Source organism: Pavona decussata, unplaced genomic scaffold (assembly GCF_977016875.1).
Source record: "Pavona decussata unplaced genomic scaffold, jaPavDecu1.1 SCAFFOLD_91, whole genome shotgun sequence".
Classification (NCBI taxonomy): Eukaryota; Metazoa; Cnidaria; class Anthozoa; order Scleractinia; family Agariciidae; genus Pavona; species Pavona decussata.
In genome coordinates this window covers 2,109,167-2,133,464 of record NW_028145508.1, presented here as the reverse complement: position 1 = coordinate 2,133,464, position 24,298 = coordinate 2,109,167, and the positions used below count along the sequence as shown (strand labels likewise).

Below are 24,298 nucleotides of genomic sequence, written 5' to 3'. Positions count from 1 at the left end.
TGAAGTTTTGTTCTTGACATTGGCTATCATACTGTCATCCTCTTGGTAAGGTCAAGCAAATTACCTTTAGTTAATATGAAACAGTTCATTTCCATGTGAAGGGTTGGTGAACGGTCTTTCAGAAAAGCAGGTCCCTACATCTCAATCATTGTTTTTCATTAAGCAGGCTTACAAAGTTTTTATATTTTTTGGCTTTTGCAAGGATAAGGAAGTCTTGAGGTCCTGAGATAAGAGACTGTTGAAAGATTTGATGTATCTATTATCAAACATGAGGAAGAGTGTTTCATCCAATTACCAAACACGGAGAAGTTTTTTTTTAAAACCAGCTTTTGAGGTGTCTGTGATAGTGATTTCCTTTGTTTTATCTCTACAAATCTCTATGAATCAGGTTCACACTTCAAAAGCTCATCCCTACGAAAGTCCATAAATCTTCAGCTTGGAAAGAAAAATGTCGGTCTAACATTCTCAAAAGTCTCAAACCTACAATTCACCAACCCTATGCGACAGCCTCATCTTGATCAGGAAAACCTAATTTGCTTTTACTTTCAACACAGAATTTACATACTTTATGCAACTATAAAACTAGTTTTGTCAAAATACCTCATCAGTTGGTTGCTACGTTTGTTTTGAAACACGAAGACCAACTGACGAGGTCTTTCTACCAAACTACTTTTATAGTCGCATACATGTATGTAAATTGTGCACTGATAGTAACTGCAAATGAAGTTTTTCCATATAAACATGATGTTCAGTATTTAATACTTTCTTGGCTTTGATTAACAAAATTTCACAGGTATGTGACAGCCAAGTGTAAAATCAATCACCACGACTACTTTTTATAAGCACTTCACTGAGAGTAACATACACTGTGATCACTGCCAAGGAACATTCACATTTCCTGGTAAAGGCTGACCAGGCATCACCACAGTGATACCAGGCGCAATGGTTGTTGCACCAACTCCTGTCGTCACTGGCACAGCTGCCACAGACACACCAGGAGGCAGCATACTGGGTAGCAGGACCTTGTCTTTAGCACCCAAGCTCAACAGGGCATTGATAGTGGGATCCGACGACACTGCTGCGCTGACCAGTGCGGGTGAATAACCAGCAGGAATCACATTACTGCCTTCTGACTGCTGCTGAACTTGCTGGACTACCTCAGTCTGCCAGGCAAGAAAAATACCCTGAATGAGTTCTTGGTATAATGTAAAACATGTTTTATATGGCTTACGTGACACAATATTTACAATACTAACAATACTTACTATACTTACAATAATTGCCTGATTTCATACCGTGGGGGTCTGGGTACGAGTCTGTGTATTATGGGTTATGGGACTCAACACCCACATAGCCGGAAAGAGCACACCGCACTTTGCAACATTTCAAAGTTTGGTGTTAATCAAGCTAATATTAGGAAAGATACAGCCATTCAAAAACTCCAAATTTTACTAAGAAATGTATGGAGCGCCGGACGTGTGTCCGGCGTTCCATACATTTCTTAGTAAATTTTTAAGTTTTTGAATGGCTGTATCTCGCCTAATATTAGCTTGCTTGACACCAAACTTGAGGATGTTGTAAAGTTCGATGTGCTCTTTCCGGCTATGTGGGTGTTGAGTCCCATAACCCATAATACACAGACTCGTACCCAGACCCCCACGGTATGAAATCAGGCAATAACAGTACTTACAATATCTTCACTACTTACAAAACTAACGTTATTACTTTACAGTAATTATGTATCATGGTCATATATTCGTTGTAAAGTCGTCAAATAGGCACAAAAACTACACACAGAACATAAAAAGGTCAACCAATAAGACCTTCACATAGCTACAAAACAATTTTAGAACAATGAGAGGAAAGAGATCAACTCAATTCTTGAAAAGAAGAACTCGTGATCTGTTCTAGCGCATTTTGAAAACAAAAATGCGAGAACTTGAAAAACATTAGCCTAACATTTTTCAAGTTTCAATCCATTTCGAACTACTCTGTCTCTAGCCAGAGGCACTAATCAACAGTTTTATTGCACTAGGGTGATAATTTATAATAAAACTAGACAATTATTTTATGTTTCTGTTGACAAACATTTTTGGGTTTTGAAATGACATCAAATTTAAAGGGCCCTAGTCAGCCACACCTTTGTTTTTGTTTATATGCGAGAGTTTGGCTATTATATTTTATTCACAGCATGTCGAAATGAACGAAATCACTGTGAAACTATTAAAGATAATGAAACTTATTTTCAGGAACAACTTACAGTAAAGCAATAAGATTTCGCTTCACCATGCAATATCAATGATTTCAATGGCATCGAAAATGGCGGAGGTTGACTAGGGTCCTTTAAGCTACAAGTAACAAGTAACCAATCGGCATCAGACCCAATACACACACTTCTGGCAGAAACCCCTCAACTGTTTAATCACATCCTCAAAGCAGCTCAGCTTGTAATAAGTGCCCCAAGCATTGACTCAAGATAATCCAGACTGTAAACTTACTGTATGTGCAAACTTAACTTTTGAACACATAGTATCAAGTTGGAGACATACCGCCAAAGGATGAGGCATGAAAGCAGTGTAGAGTGCCCTCACTGATGGTTCGTCATCAGGGTTCAGGGGCTCTTGTCGCTGAGGAAGGTTCCCTGTGTTGGCTGATGTTGTGGATATACCTGAATAAAGTAAAGAGAAAAACAACAAATAATTATACATGTACACGTACAATTGGTGCATAATTTTACAATGTACTGTGAACACTGGGGTTCATTGTGAATGGTCCTGCCATTGACACTAAGGGAATTCCAAAGAAGATTTGTACTAGTGTGAAATGTACAAACGCCTGATTTTGATTGAAACTTGGGTATAGCTAAGGCATCACATGTTGTTGAAGTGTGTTATAATGGGAAGTTTTCAAATAAAAAGCATAACCATCGAGATATGATGGGCACCTGCCATTTACAATATTATTTAGCGCGTAACAAACAGTTTCCTAAACGTAAGTCATATAAAGCCATCAATCGGGATAAACTGGAGAGAAGTACCGTCATACTCTGAAATTGAAACTAAAAGTCAGTAAGACCCCAAGATGAAGCAGCTACTACATGAACATGTACCTGCCGGAATTTCTGAAATCTAAATCTTTTTGTCATTTTCTGACTTTCCCTCAGTGATTAAAACTTGAGATAAAGTTCAAGAACACTACTACATTGCAACAATGGTTACGCATAATTTGATACATACCAAGGTATTACTGCATCTAATGCACTGCTGTTTTCAGCTGCTTTCAGCTGTGAAGCATTGCAGTTTTCACCCCACTAAGGTGAATTTGCACCAATAAGCATTGGCAAAGACAAGGTTTTATCACATGGTAATGCACAAATAGTTTTGAGTGCTACTGTATACAGTTTTTCAGTATCAGAGATACAGTATCCTGTTTGGTAAAAATGAATAACTATGATATACCTGAAGCAGGAGCCAATATCTGAGTGACCACAGCTTCTGGACCTGACATTGTCCTGGGTTGCTCTGTACTGGTGTCATGTGCATCATCTACATTATCTGCAGGAAGCCCTGGTAACAAAACAAACATATTGCATATCATTATAATAATTTAACTATAAATAAATTGTGATAAAATTGAAAAGTTTAAAACCATCTTGGTTAAGTTTCAAATGCGACGGCGTTTCGACATTCGGTTAATGTCATTATCAAGTCAAGAATGAATGAAATAAGAACGACTATAAATGTAAAAAATTCCTGAGACACAAATAAAAAGCGAAAATATGTGATGATAATGCAATAAGGTATAATAATACCTGGATATATACTTCATCACAAGAATCACCAAAATGAACACCAATGAAAAAATGTTTTGATGCATAGACTTACCGGTAGTCTTCCAACTCATAACATAAGAAAATTAATGTATAGAGACCAATGAGGATTCAAACATACACCTCGACATTGGGGCTTACAGTAATTTCATCTCACATTACAATGTATAACTTCTGGATCAAATATGAAAGTCATGAAAAAATAGGAAATGATCACCAAAGATGTCTTGATGTTCCAACAACTTCTCCCAACTAGTAATATAAGAAATGTATGGAGAATGCCGACGAAAATATACTTGATGATACTGGGGCTGAAACGATTAAAAGGAAGAACTAACCTTCCTCGGAACGATCATCTGGAGTGAATTCCTCCTGTAACGAGACATCTTCCACCACTTCCATATCATCACCCTGCACACTGTCATTCTGTGAACCATCCTTTGACTGCTTGTTAGTGTAGTATCTCTCGGAACGACGCTGTTTCTTCTTCAGCTCTTTGTGCTCCAGCTGAAGTGAAACCTGTTGACTCTGAAGCTTGCTGAGATCAGCTTGCAGTTCATTAACCTGATGAATATTCAAACATAATGAAAAAAATAACAGTTATTAAACTCCATCAACGTGTATCTCCATCAGGCTTGCTCGAAAATTTCATTCAAAATAAGCCTTGCTCCCTATTTCTCTGTTTGCACTCTAGAGTGTTTGAAATTCAACATTCACCATGACTAAAGTTAACCACACATAATACAAGCAACTGCAGTAAACATGTCCTGACTCATTGCATGTTTTTTCCCCAGACCACAAGCTTACATGTACAGCTTACAAGTAAATCACATGCGAGTTCATGATTGATAAGCTTGCCATCGAACTCCATAAATTCAGCTTGCTGCGTAACAAGGGTGTTGTGCTGTATCAACAACACTGACACTCAACTTGATATTCTCGCGAAACTCGCGAAAAAGTCAAGTCTCTAGATACGAGACTCTCGCCTCTCGAGATGAGAATCTTGTCTCTCGAGACGAGAGTCGCGTCTCGCGAGAGGGTGGTGACTTACTTTTGAGTGGTACTTTAATCCACCTCCCCACCCTGATGAGGCCTGAAATTGACAACTGGTAACTTTATACAGTTTTGTAGTAGCATAAATTTAAATGGACTGGGAAGCATCACGGTTTATGTGCACAACTTGCGTAGCTGCAAAAAAGAAAGCCTGAAATTTTTAAGAAAAAAAATTCAGGCTTGAATGGAATCCCAGTCAAGTCTGAATTTTTGTCAGGCTTTCTATCTGCAACTGCTCAAGTTGCATAGGTAACTGCACTAACCTTCTGTCTATTTTAAGCAAGTAAATATCAAAGTGTTATGCATACTCAACCGATGCTCCTTTGAAAACAGATAAGGGAGATTCTCTACCTCTGTTGTGGCATTCAGTGCTCTTGCTTCATCCAGTTTCTGCATTATTTGCTCTTGTAGTTCCTTGTTGTTTTGCAGAAGATCGTCAATCTCATTCAAACGCTCCTCTCTCTTAAGTTTGTTTGCTTGAGAGACCTGATTCTTTTTGGCTGTTGTTATAACACAAAACAAAAGCATAAGAGAAATCCTGTCGGTTGCATCTAAGCATAGACACGAGACAAAAAAAACATGTTCTAATGGGGTGCCAGACATGACGTGTTTTGTCGCCAAACATTTGAAGTTTGACAGCCATTAAGCAAACTGTTGTGCCAGAAAGGCAGATCACACTCATAAGCTTATTTCCTTTTTCTCAACTTGCAGAAGTATTTCTCACTTAGAACCAGCACACTTGCCTCCAGAAAGTATTCTTAACATCTAAAAATTCTTGCAAAGAATATTATGTTGAGCAAAAACAAATCAAGTCAACAACAGCTGCCTACTCCAAACTTTGAATGTTTGGCACCAAAATCACATGTCATGTTTGCACCCTTGGGACTAGAACATGTTTTTCCCTCCAATGTGCACGCTTAAGTTAAGTGCCGGCGACGGTAAGTGTAATTTATCGAGTACACAACACCGACAAATGCAACACAGATGCAAATGCAAATATTACTAACAAATTACACAGATGCATGCATGAAAATAATGGTTGTATTTGTAATAGGTTGAGCAAATTTGTTGATGTAAGTGTAAACAGGCAATTAGGAGACTTTCCCTGCCCTCTGCAGAAACATCTTCCAAATGCAAATGCCTGCAAGGACATGCATATGTATGCTGCACTTGCGTACATTCCTCAGGGGAATCACTAAGATTTTGAACTGCAGGTAGCTATAGGCAAGAGGTTAGTGGACCTCAAGGCAGTTGACTTGGATATGAGAACTTCTTTTATGGGAAATGTTGGTCAATTGAGATGATAATACAAGGCAGGCAAGCTTAAAGTCGTGTTCACAGTCAATTTTCCATTTAAATGTCAACTGAGCTTACAAATAAATACCCTCTAAAAGTACAAATTAATTTGTGTTATAAGAACCAGCTGCTGGGCTTTCTGTTATATAATTAGCAAAGTTCACCTAACCTAAGCTAAATTCTGCAACTCAGTCAAGTAAACATGGTGTACCAGGCAGTTTCTGGGTTTTGACTCAAACACAGTTGTGTGAAAGATGTTTACAATAACTATTTTAGTAAGCTGCAACACTATGCTTTTGCACTTAGCAACCTTGTATCCGAAATGAAACCTTCCAGATCACTTCAAACATACTTATATCGTATTTCAAGGAGGAATCGAAGATAACACTAAAGCTAATGTTATCAAAATGTAGACAATAAACTTAAGAGAAGTTAAAGACAACAATAAAATCACATATCGCTTACCATCGGCTTCCTCGTCGGACTCAGAGGCAAATTTTGACCTTGAATGTCCGTGGACGAAAGTAAATCCACTGTCCCGGACAACTCGTCTTGCCATTGTAAACAACTCGTCGCGTCGAACTAGAAGTGTCGGATCGCGCAGGCAAAGCTGTGCAGCCGCTTCATTGATCATCTGTTCGTGTGAATTCAACGAGTCTGTCTTACGTTTCTTGGCGTCTCGTCCATAAATACGCGAGTGATCTCTAATCAGCTGTTGGCGTTCGGGGTCGAGCTTCTCCCAATCGATGATGACTTCCATTGGAGGTAGTTTCAGCTCTACAACTCGCTTTTCTGGGCCACCTTTTGCGCTGGCACTACTGCGCCTCTTTCGACCTGAAGTGCTCGGCGATGGAGTGGTTACCGGTGGATTATTTTGCTTGACCTGTGGCGAAGGAGCCCACCTATCCATCCACGAACCCGGAGCGATACGCTCGGGGGAATGTCCACGCTTGCTTTTCCATTCCACCAAAGCTTTCTGCAGCCTTCGAGTGTGTAAAGGCTTGGTCGACATCCCGACCAAGCCGACGATTTCTTTGAACTCTTCTTCGCTCGCATCGCAGAATTGCTGCACGTCGTCACCTCCTTGTTCTAGGAAACTTGGGTAGTAGTCTAGCAGGTTTGCTGCCTTGAGCACAGAATGAAGTTCTGCCTCTCTCTCCTTCTGTCCTGGCGTTGCCATTTTGCGCTACTTTCCCCACCCTACAAGCGTGAAAACGGCAATGATGGCGGCGCAAAGCTCGAAGGAAGCAGGGCTGTGGACTCCCCACAAAAGTCAGTATGCTCGCTTCTGATTGGTTTGACGATGGACAATGTGTGACCACCCCACCCGCGTGAAAAAGTTCTCATTGGACAGTACAGGGGTGATTGACAACTGGCAGGGTGTGGGATAAAAATAACATGCAATAACATACCCCATTACCCAACGTCTATATTTCACGGAGATTTTGTAAAGCTTCGTGAAATGTTTCGAGATACTCGTATATTGTTTAAAATACGAATTTCTCTTTCTTTGTAAGAATAAGTACTAAATTTAGGTTTGCTTTTCTAGACAAATCTGTGAAACAATTGCTGTGATTCAGTCCAATGAATGTCTCTATTAAGTAATTTTATACTTCTACCACGGTACCTGACTCCGATCCGTCAGACATGGCTCAGCATTTGACCGATACTTGAATTGCAAATGAGGTTTTGCCCAATTCGTCGCGTCACGATCGCTCTCATGCTCGTTGTGGCTGTTCACAGCACCGAAACCGCTAATCTTAAAACTTCCAAATGGCGTCGCAGTCCTCGGATAATTTCATGCGATTTCTTCTGAGTGGTGTTTCAAACATGTGCGGAGGAGCAGGTAAGATTTTAGTGACTTTTCATTGCATGTCCTATCACTTTTCATTTTACACCTATCTTATGATCATTGGCCGGTGTGCTATGGGGTTTTCTCGGCTGCAATTTATTGTTATGATTTAATAGCTTGCTCTGATGTGATCCGAAATCGATCTCTAGCAAAATTAGAAACGATCGATCTGAAGCGATTCAAAAACGACACGCAATCGGTCGTCATAATCATGTGTTCATGGATCTCTATAGCCCTTGCCAATAGATACCTCCATCGTAAGAAAATAACGGATCATGTGTGGTTTATACCATTGGCTAATCTTTGCTCTCGAATGACAGAGAACAACAAAAAATTTTTCCCTTCGACTGAAGTGACAGGAAGGTCACGCGAACTCGACCTTACTCCGGCGAACGACGCGATACCTTTCGGCGCCGGAGGCCATCAATAAAATTTGCATCCTTGATCGGAGACCCACTGGCAGTTAGTTGAAATTTGCAAACTACATGTGCGTCAATTATACAAAATTCGCTTATGGTACATTTTGGTCTTCTCAAATTTTACTAATTGTTCTCATAATCGACACTAGCATGTAAAACACGCCTTTTTCAGGGGGGAGGGGTGGCGTGGACTTTTCAGACAGTAAATAACTGGCTCGAATTGTGTTTGATATTTTGACATTTATATTTTTGGCTGATTAGATCTTTTACAGATCCTGCGTATACCTGCCGCATTTTCGTTGTGCGGTTCCTTGCTTATTGTTTGCTTTGATATTTTGCAGTTACAAATCCTATAGATGTCATAAAAATTCGTATGCAGCTTGAGAATGAACTGGGTGCAAACCACAGTAGTAAAAACATTTTTAAGGACCGGTATTACAAAGGATTTATAAGAGGCGCACTGAGAATCTTCTCTGAAGAAGGCCTTAGAGGCCTTTATAAAGGGTAAGTTCGATACCCATGTGAACCGTCAAGAGCACTGATAACGGTCCCATTCAATGATGCATATACTACGGTGGCCCATGGGTGTCACGGTACAAACAACCCTTGTACAAATAAGAACTTACGGCACAAACATAAACTCTCACGGCACCAACGAAAACTTCACGGCACAAACAAAAAACTTTACGGCGAAAACGAAACTCTCACGGCGGAAGTGATTTCGCGGCGGAAGTTATACTGTCACATCGGCCTTCACACAAGCGGTTACTCAGTCGCTCGAAAAATGGCCAAATCTGTTGAACCCGGTTTTGAGTTGGGAGAAGAAGAAGAGGATAGCGAAGAGGCTTTGAGTACAAAGAAATTATTTTGCTTCTACTGAAGATGCATATCACGGAAATGAACCTCAGCACCTTGAAACGACGAATCAAAAGCTACGGTCTTTGGAGACAACGACCCGACTACAACATCGATTCATCGATGATGTGAGGTATTATCAACAGTAGATAAGCTTAGATAGAGAGATAGATAGATAGATAGATAGATAGCCTTTATTTTAAAAGGCCAACTGGAAAACATGGACTGGACTCTGGACTGGACTCTGGACTGGACCCTGGACTGGACTTTGGACTGGACATTATTGAACGAAGTTAATATTTAACTAATAATATGACGATTAACAATCTCTATTTAATTATTAACCAGCGGGGAATTTTTTCAACACTTTCAACACGTTTTAAGAATGCATGTTTTTTTTCAAACGGAACATAAACGAAAAATCGAACAATGCTGACAAGTAACTCAACTTTACTTTACTTTACGTGGATAATATGACGATATATCTCATGCGTGCGCTGTCTAAAGAATGTTAGGAATGTAGTCCAATTCAATATATTCGATATGTTGAGCGCGATCGCTTTGCGCACTATTCCCGACCTACAATTGAACCAGATAGGACTACAATAAGCACTTCAGTTGTTTACAGCGGGAAACAACGTTACAAACCCGGCCACTTGTACGCTTGGCTATGATTGCGTGAAGGCTGTTAAAGTTTGAAGTCATCACGTTACAATGTAATGTCGCCACGCGATCCTATCTCGTGCGTGTGCCATTTTAGGAATGTAGTTCGATTCAAACACATTTGAAGGGGCAAAACACTGGAAAAGTTATGGGGTGGGAGAGGAAGAAGGGGTGCTAAATGCCTAAACATTGTTGCGAGGAAAAAGAAATCATCAGCAGCCTTTGTGCTAACCTCCCTTACTTCTGCGATAGCAAAGTGTCCGTTTGCTACGGCTGCAATCAGAAATTACGAGAGCATCCGGCTATCTCGTTAAATATTAACTTCGTTCAATAATGTCCAGTCCAAAGTCCAGTCCAGGGTCCAGTCCAGAGTCCAGTCCAGAGTCCAGTCCATATTTTCCAGTTGGCCATTTTAAAACGATGAGTATTAAAGCTACATGAGCTTGTGGGGTCGTTTGCAATTAACTAGTTACAAGTAAATTAAAGAAGCTAAAAACTAAGGGTATATACAGACAAAACAGTATCAACGGTCATGGATCTTTGCAAGGTTACAGGTCGGTATGGCACACACTGCACCTCAGAGAGACTAGAATACCGCGCGTCGTTATGCATGAACTTCTTCAAGAAATGGATCCCGATGGCACGGAATTAAGAATGGGGCATCGCTTGAGAAGGAGGATTTATCACAACCCTGGTCCACATTTATACGCATGGCATTGTGACGGCTATGATACCCTTGTAAATATCCACGACTGTTGATAATAGTTTGGAAAGATGCCCTCACCTCAGCGATGTTGTAGTCGGGTCGTTGTCTCCTAAGACAACTTTTGATTCGTCGTTTCAAGGTGCTTAGGCTCATTTCAATGTTAAGGTTCTTCAGTAGAAGCAAAACAAATTCTTTGTACTCAAAGCCTCTTAAAATTAACAAATCAAATGTGGTTTACTTTAGCGTTGTCTGCACTCTTATCGACAACGACATTCGTCATCACAGTGGTCAAAATGAAAATTAGCCAATCAGATTGCGAGAGTAGAAACGATAATAATACCGAATGAGGCTTTCTTCGCTATCCTCAGGGAGTATTTGCATGTTATTCACAACTTCACAAATTATATATTATATGGGAAAATATTCCCATATTATTCTCACCTTTGAGAATAGCATGGGATTATATCTCCAATTTATTCCCACCTCTGGGACCAAAATTGGGAAACATTCCCATATTATTCACAACTTTAAGGATGACATGGGAATCATCCCCATTTTTATTCTTAACTCTAGGAATGACATGGAACTTTATATTCATATTATTCCAATAAAAACAAATGTACCCATATTTTTCACAACTCTGGTAATAACATGGGAATGCAGTCACAAAATTTTCCTATCACTGGGATACAAAAGAAGGCAAAATCTCTTTCCCAGAAGAAACCCATTTGTGGAATGTTGAAAGGTAACAACTTCCCAAATTTTTCCCATAAAAGGAAATTTCTGTCCCAGCTTATTCACAATAATGCGAAAAAATTTCCCATGTATTTCTCAAATGGAAATCTCAAAAAGTTTCCTGTGTCCCAACTCAAAGTCATCAGTGGGGTTCGAGTGACTGAGTAACCGCTCGTGTAAAGACTGATGTGACATTAACTTCCGCCGCAAAAATCACTTCTGCCGAGAGAGTTTCGTTTGTGCCGTGAAGATTTCGTTTTTGCCGTGAAGTTTTCATTTGGGCCGTAAAGTTTTTGTTTGTGCCGTGAAGTTAATGTTTGTGCCGTGAGAGTTTATGTTTGTGCCAGGAAGTTTTTGTTTGTGCCGTGACACCCATGGGCCACCGCCATAATAGACTTTTCAGTTATTTAGATCATCAAGGTCAAATTAAATGAATAACCATAATATTCTTTTTGCAAGGAGGGCAAGGAGAAGGGGAGTCCTAGGGGAATTTAGGAGTTTTACCACTACAATCAGTCCTTCTATCTCTGAATTCCTCTTCTTCTTTTACCAACTGGTAGACCTCTGTCATTCCTTGTGTGCATTCCTGTCAGCCATGAATAGCAACATGACTGCTGGTACATTCTTATCAAGGGTGGATCCAGGAGGTGGGGGGGGGGGGGGTTAAGGGGTTTGCAGCCCCAGATTGATTATTACCTTAGGCTCTGTTTACATGGAGAGAAGAAGATGCTAGTTTGGTTTACATGCAGAAATTTTGGTCAGGGTGGTTACCAAGTGGAGAAGGCAAAGAAAAAAATTGTCAGCTTTAGCAGCTGAATGCCTGGCCACTGCCATGTTCTTTTTTTTCTTTCTTTCTTTTTTTGTCCCTAGTAGTAGGACCTTTTGAGCAAAGGTAGTTTTCATGGTGCTAGGATCTTCCTATCTCTCAGCCAGGAAGATCTTATTGCTACAAAGATCCTAGTGCTACTGCTCCCAGTACAGCTTTTTGCATGTAAACTGAATACAGAGAACATATTGTGCTAAGATGATCCGCCTTCTGGGATATTTCTAGTGCTAGGACCTTCCTCCCTCCACGTAAACAGCCCCTTATGTCACAATGTAAATTTTAAAAATTTTCCAGAGAAGCACACCCCCAGACCCCCAATAAGGACCCATGTTGCCTGGAAACACCCCCTTTCATAAAACTCAGGACCCTCCCTGATTCTGATTGGCTTGTACCACAACTCATTAAATGATTTTTTGTCTTTCTCCTCCACAAAAAAAAAGAATGCTGGTTAAGTTTTTGAGTACATGTACATGTAGTTTTGAATGAAGTGTTAGTTCGAGAGATGAAGAGGAGATAATGACTGCGTTTTAAATCTAATGACCAATAAATTATATTTATGATTTTTTAGTATTCAAAATTATATTCAAACTGGTTAATCAATCCCACAAACCCCATGCAACTAATTTTCCTCCAGATCCCACCCCCCCCCCCCCACCTCTCAGGTACTATGGCTTGTGCAGTCAGTTGTTTTTTGAAGCAGTAAATCAGTCTCTTGTTTCTCGACTCACCTTATGAGACACAAAGGGAGATTTTTGAAAGAGGTGGAATTATAATAAAGCAGGGGGAACCTGTACTACAATCTTGGACAGAATAAAAAAAACTATTACTATTAACTATTAATATTAAAAAGCAGGATGTTCAGAAATCCTTCCCAGCTTCACCAACACAAACGAGGACAGTGTATGAGTTTCCCCCTTTTTGTGTGGGGATGGGGGATGGAAGAGGGGCGTGTGAATTTCCCACTTCTGCACCCTTTAATTCAGTTCCCACCCATTTTCTTGTGACTTCTGCTGCGTTACGCTCATTTCTGTTGTAAAATATTATGCATTGTTGCAAATTATTTTTATTTTTCGTGTTCCCACCACCTAGGAATCCCCTTTTTACCCCTTACCCCACTTTCCCTGCCATCTTAAGACAGCCCATCCCCTTTTCCCTCTAGTTGTCACCTCGGTCCATTACCCGCCCCTTCTTGTGAACGTGGCTTGACCACCATGTGTATCATTCTATTATTTTGTGTTCAAGGCTTCTTCCATCGCTAATGAGAGAGGGCTCTTACAGCACAATCCGGCTCGGTGCATATGAGCCATTGAAAGTTCAGTTAGGAGCTACTGATATAGCTCATACTCCCCTTTGGAAGAAGATAACAGCCGGCGCAATCTCAGGGACAATAGGCAGTGCAATCGCCACACCCACAGACCTGGTAAAGGTGCGCTTTCAAGCCGTGGGGCCCGGACAGCAATCCAAATATCGACATACCTTTCATGCGTTTTGGACAATTGCGCGGACGGAAGGTGTCCGAGGTTTATGGACAGGTGTGGGACCTACAGTTCAACGTGCAGCAATCTTAACAGCGGCCCAAATACCTTCCTATGATCATACCAAACACACACTTTTAAATGCTCAGTTGATGGAGGAAGGTCCTGCACTTCATGGGGTCTCATCCGTCATTGCTGGTTTTGTGACGGCCTGTAGCACCTCCCCCTTTGATGTGGTTAAAACGCGCATGATGAACCAGAAGAAAGATATCAGTGGTGCGCCTCTAGTCTACAAGACTACCATTCACTGTATAGCAAAAATTGTAAAGCATGAAGGAATATTGGGGCTTTACAAAGGGTTTATACCGAACTGGATGCGAATTGGACCTCATACTATTGTCACGTTTTTTGTCTTTGAAAGGCTGCGGTATTCAGTTGGTATGAGCCCAGTATAGAAGAATTTTCTCACTGATCGGCTTTTTTCAATGAGTCGATCTCACGAATCTAAATTTTGTATTAGGAATGCACTATTAAAATCTGAAGGAAGCTTGTGCTTGCTCATGATTTGTGCTAGCTGGAGAGACAAGATACGCTAGTGGAAAATCAGGGCTAAGGAATTAACGCATGTGTAAGTTTGTCCGAAACTAAGTGAAACTGAAGTCCGCGCAAACGAGCATTTCCGCGTTTGCGTCTTGGAAGAATAGTTTGCGTCCCCAACACATGTTCTCTGCTAGCCTTCTACGAAGTATTGCAGGCAGTTGCTAAAATTAATTGCAACCGCCGTCCACAGCTGAAATGGCTGCGTGTAAAATTACACGTAATTCTGCAGTAGATGCAGGCTTAGAAAAGACAAGCATGCGCATATACAAGTAATTTTCCGTCTCACATACTGTTATCGTCAAAATTGTGCAAATTGATGCCAAAGACGAGTTCTACATTGTTCGAACAATGCGTCAAAATGTTACTAGTCGTTAGTATTCGTCCGTTTTTCGCTCCTCGTTCTTCTAGAATTATTGAAATTTCTGATCGCCCTTGGACATTAGTAAGAAAGTCAACTTTACATCAACTTTACATGTCACCGAAATGATTTCAGTGGAGTTGTCATATTCTATAGTTACATGTAGTATTCGATATTCCTCAGTTTAGCGTACCTTCCCCAATCCTCAGAGCTTATTCCTTCACATGTAATCTCGAAAAATCCATTTCCCTAAAAAGCAGTCAGAATGTATGTACGTGGTCACTATTGGTGACCAGTGCAATTTGAACTGATTGATGAAGCTGAAAAGGGAACCATAAACTAGAAAATTCGGGCCTCCATCACATAAATCTGACTGATATATACAATCTTTAATATAATTTGTGAGAATTTTGCGTTCTATCGAGTTAATAGGGAGCTTAAGATCCGACGACGGCGGGTGTCTGCGACGGCAGCTATGACCGTGGAAAACTGGGGAGAGGCCGCCGTCGTAAGGCGTGAAAAGTAAACCTTAAGAAACCGACCGGAGGACGGCTACGAGTTGAAGAAAGGGTTCAATAATTTTTATTGTAGTTATAGCTTCGTTTAGATCGGCTCGTAGCCCTCTCCTTGAAAGCTTCGACGACGGAGAAATTTCAGAGGGCGGATTTCTTCTCTTGTACGATTAAAATATATTAAGTCGAAAAATCCAGATTTTTCTTTTTCTTCTACCCATTCCATAAAGATTCTGCCATTTAAAATTAAATATTTTCAATGCAGGTAACAAGACAACATGTAAATATGCGTACAGACAATTCCAAACCAGATTTAAAACAAACTTGTAAATATAACAATTCGTTTAATAAATCATCGCACCATTCCAGAGCCATAATCACGTCGTGCCACGACATGATTATGACTTAATGCAATATAGTTGAAATATTGTATCTTCTTCATTAAATGTTGCATAGACCAAAACTTGGTTCTGCGATGATTCCTTCGCCTTTTTCCTTGTTAATTCAAAACTGTCGGGTGGATCTGGATCAAAACAAGCTCGATTTTGTGTAATTGTCAACAAACTGAGCCGAGATTAAATGTTGAATGTTGACTCGTTATTTCGATGAAGCTACAACCCAACAGAATTCAAACAGGGTATTTAATGATTGACCTTAATACATATTCCTAACAGTACATCAAGAAAAAAAAAAACTTACTGGTTGTGGTTTGCAATTGGCGGCTTCGTGACAGAGCCACAGCGGCTTTCCATGTAGTCATCGACAGCCCGCCAACATCGACAAAATGAAACGGAGATTAATCCTTTAAAAATCTTTTTCTCTTCATGAAATACTCAAATAAAACGATCCACTAAGATTGAAAAACCTTTAACTATCGAAACTATCAAAGAATTTCGCCGAATAAGACCTAAAATGGGATTATTTTACTCACGTTTTAGACGCGATGGCAAACTCGGCATTTTGACGTCGTAAACAACCCCGCTACGGCGGGAAACTTTTCACGACGGCTGTCCGGAAGTTATTTGGCAACTTTTTTGCCGCCATATACACCCGCCGTCGTCGGATCTTAAGCTCGGTAATTTTCCCCGGGAAACCATTAAACGATGTTTTCTTTCTTCAGGGGCACTCAACCCGAATAGTTTCGGTAAAGTTTCCACGATAGACCTTTGTCTATTCGGACGATAGTCCAACGACATAACTAGATTTTGCTATAATTCTCTGGAGATGACATATATAAGATATTTTTGTGGAATGCTCTCCGTCTATGCGCACGGATTGATCAAGCATGCTATAAATGTCAAGAACTCCGTGTTAAACGTTTCCTTCAAAATTTCTAGTATTGAAAAGGTTCTGTAGTCTTGGAACACATCGTATTTGTTAAATCTTCAAATGCCTTGTTGGGTGCCCCTGTTTCTCGGATATTGTAGCCCGTTCTCTTCCGTACAGGTTTGTAGTAGGTAATGTGCGCATCCAAAAACCATTCTTACCCGGCCGTTAGGGGGATCTCATACATATGACTCATCTTCCGCCTATGCCCGGCCCCCCTCCCCCTCTTTGTTAAACAAGACTTGGTCTGAATAGGATAAATTAGTACTCTGTTCCTTTTTAACAATGAAATAATTAAAATCGATAATTTCTTCACATAATCCTCCAGGACGTACCTTTACATATATTAATGTCAACTTGAATACATCGGTGGTTAATTGACTATAGCAATGTTATTTCGATAGCTTATGTTAAGTTTAGCAAATATGTACAAGTATTTACAACTTGGTCACGGAACTTTAGCATGCTTACAGGCGCTTTCACACGTACGGCGAACCTCAAGTTGGCACTTGGCAAACTCGTATATTATTTACAAGGTTTAAGAAGAAGCTTTCAGGACAAGTTACTTGTTTTACTGATTCCGATTTAGGGGCATTTTTATCACAGCTTTATCTCTCTGAAACAAGGCATTGTTTTTTTCAAACTCTCGTAAGTCAAATGCGAGTTTGCCAATCCAACGCAGCCCCCGCGAACGAAGTTTTGAAACAGGTACATAGGCAAGAATAAGTGTTAGTTCTTAGTCTAGCCAACAGTTTGCCAACACTTTTGCTCGAAGAACTGTTCGCCATTGCTTGAGTGTTGGACTACTGCCGAACTCCGGCATCTTCTCGATGTTTAGACAGCTTGAGGCTTAGAAAGTGTTATAGACTATGGCCTACCTTAATAATATCAATTCACCCACCTTATTACTAATACGAGTGAAAACATGAGTGATTTAAAGGATGTTCTGAAAATAGCTCAGTGATATATGCATAGCCTGGAAAATAGATCGGTTGCAAATAGTAATGACATGCATTCCAGGAGAAACAGCCAAGTATACCATTAAAAAGAGATTCATCTTGTTTCATTTTAGCTTGTGTACTGTTGGAGACATTACGAATTTCGAAGGCATGCCAAGTTCTGAGCTATGACGAGGGGACTAGCATTGGCGAATTACATACGACCTTCGCAGAAAATCATGCAGTTAGCATCAAGAGGTCTATTTGAATCGGACACTTGAAAGAAAACTGACCAAAACAAATCACTAGTAAATTTTCTTCAATTTGGTCTGATTGGAAAAGTCTACACTGAAAAGTCAGATGATTATAGTTTTTGAAGTAATCTATAAACTAGTAAGTTTCGTTTTCCTTGACAACACTTTATGAAGGTAGCGTAGATCCGATCAGTACGTACGTCGATGCTTTTTGGTTTACTCTGAACACTGATTTCTTCTGTGTAGTGTTGGATCTCCTATGTGGTCACAACGCCGATTGGTTTGAATCTGTCATAGGGTTTTCCATCATTGGCTGAGGCTCTTTTCGGGAAGGGTTTAATTAGTTGTCACAATTCACATTTTGTCCCCGCGTTGTCTTATGCTGTGTTTAAACTTGGGTATTTAATCAGTTTTTTCTTCCGTTGGATTTAGGTTGACGCACATCGACTCAAATTACTCGGTTTCCTTCACGTAATGAATCTAGTATGGGTCTATCCAACATAGCTTGGTTACTGTTTTGGAAGGCTCTGGTCACTTTGGTCTTCAGTGTGATGACGGCAGGCACCCTTGTGCGGTCACACCATTGACGTTGACGTTTGTGTCTTTTCTCTGCTGAGTTTGGGTTGATATACATCGACATGGGCCACCCGGTTTGAATTTCGCCTAGGCCGTACCATCTCTGGCTGTTGATCGCAGCTAGGAAGGTTCCGATTATCTCCTTCTTGCCTTTGACACTTTCTTCTGGTTACATCGCTAGTTCTCTTTCCTAGCTTTCGTCTCTTCGTATCAGAGTGATGCACATCGATAGTAATGACTTGGTTAGGTGTTTCCATCACTGCATTGGCTTTGTTGTTGGCGCGACGCTGCTGATGAGTGTTGTCAACCATGGTTGAAGAACAATCCTGAGACTCTGGTATGGTGATACCCTCAAATTGTTGCCGTTCGTCTAACAAAAACTCTTGCCAAGTTAGGTGTCTAGCTCCCATAGGTCGACTTGAGTGCTGTGTCTGGATAGTGGTTAATGGTGAACGCATTACAGACTGGTCTGTGTCTGGCTGCAGATTGTATCTGGAAAGGCTCTGATCATCTTCCTCTTCATTCTGACTTATTGGTTTGGTTGCATCGTTAATTTTGTTTCGTGACTTCCGCCTCTTCGAATTGGGGTGATCTACATCAACAGTGAAAACGTCACATGAACCTGTCATCGGCTTAGGTTTTTCAATCACAGGATGGTTTTTGTAGATGGTACAACCCTTATGGTGAACAACACCAACCATAGTCGAATAACAATTCTGCGACTCTGGCCTGTTGATACGCTGGAATCGTTGCCGTATTCCCAATAAAAACTCTTGCAAAGTTAGGAATCTAGATTCAGATTCCTTAGTTGGCCTTGAATGTAGTCGTAGGATAGCGGCTGATGACGCACGCGTTACAGGCTGGTCTGCGTCTGATTTCCTGATGATCCCTAGCATTCTAAGCACCACATTCCTGACGCGGCGGTTCAGGACGAGGCAGTAAAGAATTGGATTCACCAAAGAGGAGAGTTGAATGAGCAACTCCGACCAACGGAAAAACGAACTTGTACGAAGAAATGGAACAGCCTCCCCGAAGAGAAGAACGGCAACCGATGGGATGTAGTAGACGAACAAGACAATCGTTATCACCAATGTTCTGTTGGCAATACGAATCTCCCGCCAGTTTCTAACCCATGGGACGTGGCTAGATGCTCGTGCGAATTGAATCTGTTCCTGCCGTTTCCGTGCCCCAAAATAAACTTTGGCATAGAAGTACCCGATGAGGGCCATACACGCCGTCGCTGGAAGGAGTAGGATTATGTTCAAGATCCTAGTGTAAATATTGAAGGGGACACCAGCGATTATCAGGATGCGCACAGGGGTCGTTGTGAACACAGCTAGAAGCCATGCGATTATTGCCAAAGTCTTGACACGGTGTCTTTGAACAATGACATTGTACTGCATCCATTTCGTTAAAGCCACGTATCTCTCCCAAGCAATCACAGTCACATGATATAGTGACGAACAGATAGAAGCACATAACACGATTTTGTTAGCGAAAGCTATGCCACAGATCGTAGTGCTCAAGTGCTTTCGGAGGAGTAATGCATCTACGGTGATGCTTAACGGCAACGACCCAGCACCGACTAACAAATCCGCCACTGCCATGCTGGCATGCAAAATGTTTGCGTTTGTTTGTAATGCTCTGTTCTTCAATACAGCGATGATTATTAAGATACTTAGGAGGATGATCAGGGGAGAGGCTATTAGTGAAGTTATCAATGCAACGTAAAACGTGGTTGTGTCGCTTAAAATCCATACAAACATTGGTTCGTATGAGCAATAAAAAACAGAAACGTTCACGCCCAAGTCTATAGCACTGGAGCTCGTCATGGCTATGAATTGCACGATAGCAAAACTGGAGGAAACGAAAGGTTATTTACCATGGGCGTGACCTTCTTCGTTCACCCTTCTGTTGATCTGTGATGTACAGTTAAATTATCCATGAAGGGAGCGTTTCTACGTTGTCCGTTGTGACTTCAACCTCACTTAGTTATGTACGCATATATAACTAATTATGAATTTAAATCATGTATGCGAAACCCTCTTCATGTGGACGTGACTGGTTCAACAATAGACATTATATCAACGCACAATTTGTCCCATATTTTATAGACACCATTTGTTTTCTTTTCACAGATTCTTAAAGCAGATCGATGAAAACTATCTGGCTATTTTTTCATAAGTTGGCAACAAACCGCGCTTATTATTCAATTTCGCATCCTAACATTTAAGAATATATGGATCTGTTCGTTCTAAAATTGTAGTTTTGGTCATTACATATAAAACTGAAAATAATACAAATGAAATTCGTCGCTCAAAAATGGAGCAAGTCGTTTGCTTTCCATTGAACTAACCGTTCAATCAAGCAAGCGGAAAACACTTAAGAGGCTCAAAGAGATACTGCTGTTTAGATTTCACGCTTCAGTTTTATAGAGGTATATCATAGTTAATACTAAGATTGCTGGTGAATATTCAAATTATGAAGTATACCTGTTACCATCTAAAACCTGCGATAACAGTCTGCTAAAGTTGATTAACTGCTATATTTTTCATATCATACGTCAAAATGCGAAGTTAAGCTGAACGAGACAAGTGTGTACGTGAGACATTGACGAGCGTGGCTCAGAAATAGCTTCCTTAAAAAAAAATTACATTCTGTGATTGAATGAGAGCAGTTTATGGTTTTGTTAAATACTTTCACCCCCCATCAGAAGGCGTACTTTTAGCGCGTTAAGCTTTCAAGGGGCACAAAGCTCTACTGAGCATTCGAACAGAGAAAAGTTTCTGAGGTGTATTTCCTTCATGCCAAGCAGGAAGGAAAAATTTAATTTGTGTTCACCCAAAGTTCATCAAAGATGTATTCGGGTTTTCAAGTTTGGAAAACATAAACCAGTGCTATGAAAACCGTTGCCTATACAGTTTACATTTCTTGTACTATCAAAAATTGCTAGTAAAACTTGTTTCTTTTCACCAGAAAAAAACTAACAAGTGTTTGTTTTCCCATAAATTAATAGAACGCACACGAGCCGCTATTATAGAAACTAAAATAAGCGAGCGTGCGAAAAGAATTAGCGAAAGCAGCTTTAGCGTACTCAAATATAAAAATCCGCAATAAAAGACTACTTAAATCCATTTAAAGAACTATAAAACCGAGCACGTTTCGACGCTGGCTCAACATCATTATCAATCCAAAGTACGCGTTCAAATTAAAGGCGATTTGAACTACATTTTGTGCTTGATTGTCCTTACATATTGCTTTGAAGTTTATGCTAGCTGTCAAGGGCGATGACTAGTATTTTTCAATCTTATTTTTATTTAAATCGATGTGACAGCTGTGTGTAGGTTTTGCTCACTATTTTAATTATTGCTGGCGCTATTGTTTATTCTGAATTTTTATTATCTGGGATCTGAACCTTTAAGATTATGCGTGTATTTATGTATCTATTGTTACTACTGTATCCGAATATTTTAGAAAAATGTTGGCGGTTAAATATACATACCTGAAAAAGAAAGAAAAAAGAGAGCATTTTTCGTTTAGTCGAGATACCTCCTTTTACTGAAGCAAGGAGATCAAAATAAAGCGAAAAATTTTTACCTCCGTAATTGTTACTATTAGAGAGATTTAGGATCACATGTACCACAAACGGAGAAAATGACCACGTGACTACCTGGATTTGCCACTCGCTGTTTTCCGCTTCTGAGTGAAGATGAGTAGTTTTGTGTTAGCATCGAAGGCCAGAATTATTTTGCACTTTTCTTTTTTCTAATTCTTTTTAGGAAATTAAATGTGTGTGGTGTCTCTCTAACGCAAGCTCGACGTACATGTATATTCCGGATTTCTAGAAGGAAGAAAAAAAAGTGTGAACATTATTCCAGGTTAACAGTTTTAACGTAGAGACAGGATAAATAAATGCCTCAAAGGCGAACCTTTCCTTCAATAGGCTGGCATAAAAACATTTCTTTACGCCAAGGCATGTTACCTGATAAAAATGATAGATCTATTGTCCCTTCATTTTTTTCAGTTCAATTTCAACGATTCATTGCGAAATTTTTCATTCTTTTGTTAATATATTTTTGACATACATCACACAATTAACCTACGATTTCGTTTCCAAATATTTCAGTTTGTCGTAATCCATTGCGTAGTTTCTAAAAATATTTTCCGTTTAAATGACGGGTGCACACTCACAGAAACACATTACAACGAACACCAGTAAAGACAAATCGAGGAAATAAGTTAAGACTTATATTACACATCCTGGCATTTTAGGTCAGTAAAAGAAAGGCAAAGTGGAATTTGATAGTACAGTTAATAAAAGCAGACAGGCCCTATTTCGAGTCCAAATTCTTCGTCATCGTCTCCGATGTCATACGCTGCCACATCCACTATAGGAAGGCGGTCTGGTTTAGAGGTGTCAATCTGGATGACCGTGTGAAGCCATGTGCCGTTTTTGACCTGGCAGAAAGAAAACAACAGAGATGAAAAATGTTATGGTAGCCCTTAAGGACAATGCCTACTTTAGTTACTGCGCATATGTCCTGCACATCTCGAGATCCTCGGGTTTCCTATGGGTGGTGCCTACTAATACAGGTATATTTCTACGCGGTTTAAAACTATGCCGAGAAAGCAGAGCTTAGCAACTGCCTTTGGTATCCTAAAAGAAAATTGAGGGTAACCATGCATTTTCCAGAGATAATAAAGCTGCAATATGGAAAAACCAGCCATATATTGCTTTGTATTTTACTGCTTTTTTGAATTGTTGTTGCTTAATTATCTCTGGAAAATGCGTGGTTACCCCCAACTTTTTTTATGGATTCCAATAGCCCTTGCTAAAATCTGCTTTTCCCGCATAGTCATAAACCGCACAAAAATACTCCTGTATTAGTAGGCACCGTCCTTAAGTCTTACTTTGGCACGAGCGCGCCAAAATTCGCCTCCCACAAGCAAATACGATATGTGCGTAGCGTCTTCTGGAACGAGTCGGTTTTTGCGCGAGGTCTAATATTCCTGGGAGAAATAAGAGACTGCTTGAAGTCTACCGCGGGTCCTCACGCCAATAAAAGGTCGAGATTCGCGAGTAGACTGGCGCGAGAACTTAAATTCTTGGCTACTCTCTCGTTCCAATACATTTGTAGACCTGCATCCTTCAAAAGCTCTTTTTTTTCACTGGACCCTGATAACCTGCAGCTGCATTGTTTTTTGAGGGCTGGAAACATTGTTCTGTTGTTCGTTCTTTTGTCTTCTCGACCAACCATGTAAGACGTTGTAATTGGTGCAGGTCCCTCCTCTCGTTCTCCAAACCCCTGATTTAGACTTAGAATTTGATCAGAAATAAAACACGAACAGCGGTGATAAACATTATAAACTTGCGTATTTTATATAAACTTGACGTAGTTTAAATAGAATGCGCAAGTTTATAATGTTTATCACCGCTAAACTTGGCGTTTCATATATATTTATATAAAATGCGCAAGTTTATGATGTTTATTAATAATAATAATAATAATAATAATAATAATAACTTTATTAACGTGTCAAGAAATGTAGCTGAGGGGAGAAGTCCCCTCTACTAATAGTGGACGCCTAACTAAATTCTAGAAAATTCTAAAAAATGAATTAAATTTTACATCGTAAACCATATTAATAAAATTTCATACATCAATCGCAAAAAATCATGTAAACCCTAGTCATTCTCGGCATAGGTTGCAGCCTCGACAGTTGCTGACATTTGCTGCTAGGGCAGCATATTACCGCTGTTTGTGTTTTATTTCTGATCAAGCTACGATGGCCCAAGAACAAAAGTCTTTAAATTGTTTCTACCTATTCACCTGTTCTTTTTACCCTCCATTGGCTGCCCGTTAAGTATAGAATTAGTTATAAAATAGCAATATTAACTTTTTTAAGGTAATTCGTTTTTCTACACAAGCATATTTGCGTAATCTTATACAATTTAGACATAACGAAGGCTATTCATTACGCTCAATGCATTTAGGGGTATTGCTGCAGGATCCTTCATAAGATT

General features: G+C 40.0%; 3 protein-coding genes across 3 annotated transcripts in view; 1 reads left to right on the top strand and 2 right to left on the bottom strand.

Moving 5' to 3' along the window:
• LOC146474187 (uncharacterized) lies at positions 1 to 7,504 on the bottom strand. Its single transcript, XM_085117453.1, has 6 exons — positions 6,644 to 7,504; positions 5,234 to 5,382; positions 4,168 to 4,393; positions 3,459 to 3,566; positions 2,550 to 2,668; positions 1 to 1,163 (listed from the first exon to the last, which is right to left on the bottom strand). The coding sequence occupies exons 1-6, from the start codon at positions 7,356 to 7,358 to the stop codon at positions 873 to 875; spliced, it is 1,608 nt and encodes a 535-aa protein (XP_084973579.1). The 5' UTR covers positions 7,359 to 7,504; the 3' UTR covers positions 1 to 872.
• Positions 7,505 to 7,632: 128 nt separating this feature from the next.
• LOC146474186 (mitochondrial substrate carrier family protein ucpB-like) lies at positions 7,633 to 14,261 on the top strand. Its single transcript, XM_085117456.1, has 3 exons — positions 7,633 to 8,024; positions 8,791 to 8,953; positions 13,477 to 14,261. Exons 1-3 carry the CDS (start codon positions 7,952 to 7,954, stop codon positions 14,162 to 14,164), a joined length of 924 nt encoding a protein of 307 aa, XP_084973582.1. The 5' UTR covers positions 7,633 to 7,951; the 3' UTR covers positions 14,165 to 14,261.
• Positions 14,262 to 22,499: 8,238 nt separating this feature from the next.
• LOC146474184 (uncharacterized) overlaps positions 22,500 to 24,298 on the bottom strand; it is a 43,144-nt gene continuing 41,345 nt past the window's right edge. Inside the window, exon 67 of the mRNA XM_085117444.1 lies at positions 22,500 to 22,731. Coding sequence (XP_084973570.1) covers positions 22,585 to 22,731 — 147 coding nt within the window. The 3' untranslated portion in view covers positions 22,500 to 22,584. The remainder of the gene's footprint in view (positions 22,732 to 24,298) is intronic.

Bases quoted from the DNA above. Each gene is read 5' to 3' on its own strand.
- LOC146474187 (XM_085117453.1), bottom strand. From the start codon at position 7,358: ATGGCAACGCCAGGACAGAAGGAGAGAGAGGCAGAACTTCATTCTGTG. The intron at 3,567-4,167 runs GTTAGTTCTTCC...TTTTGTTACCAG, and splicing joins AGATGATCGTTCCGAGGAAG to GGCTTCCTGCAGATAATGTA. The intron at 2,669-3,458 runs GTATATCATAGT...TACTTTATTCAG, and splicing joins GATATTGGCTCCTGCTTCAG to GTATATCCACAACATCAGCC.
- LOC146474186 (XM_085117456.1), top strand. From the start codon at position 7,952: ATGGCGTCGCAGTCCTCGGATAATTTCATGCGATTTCTTCTGAGTGGT. The intron at 8,025-8,790 runs GTAAGATTTTAG...GATATTTTGCAG, and splicing joins AAACATGTGCGGAGGAGCAG to TTACAAATCCTATAGATGTC. The intron at 8,954-13,476 runs GTAAGTTCGATA...TTTGTGTTCAAG, and splicing joins CTTAGAGGCCTTTATAAAGG to GCTTCTTCCATCGCTAATGA.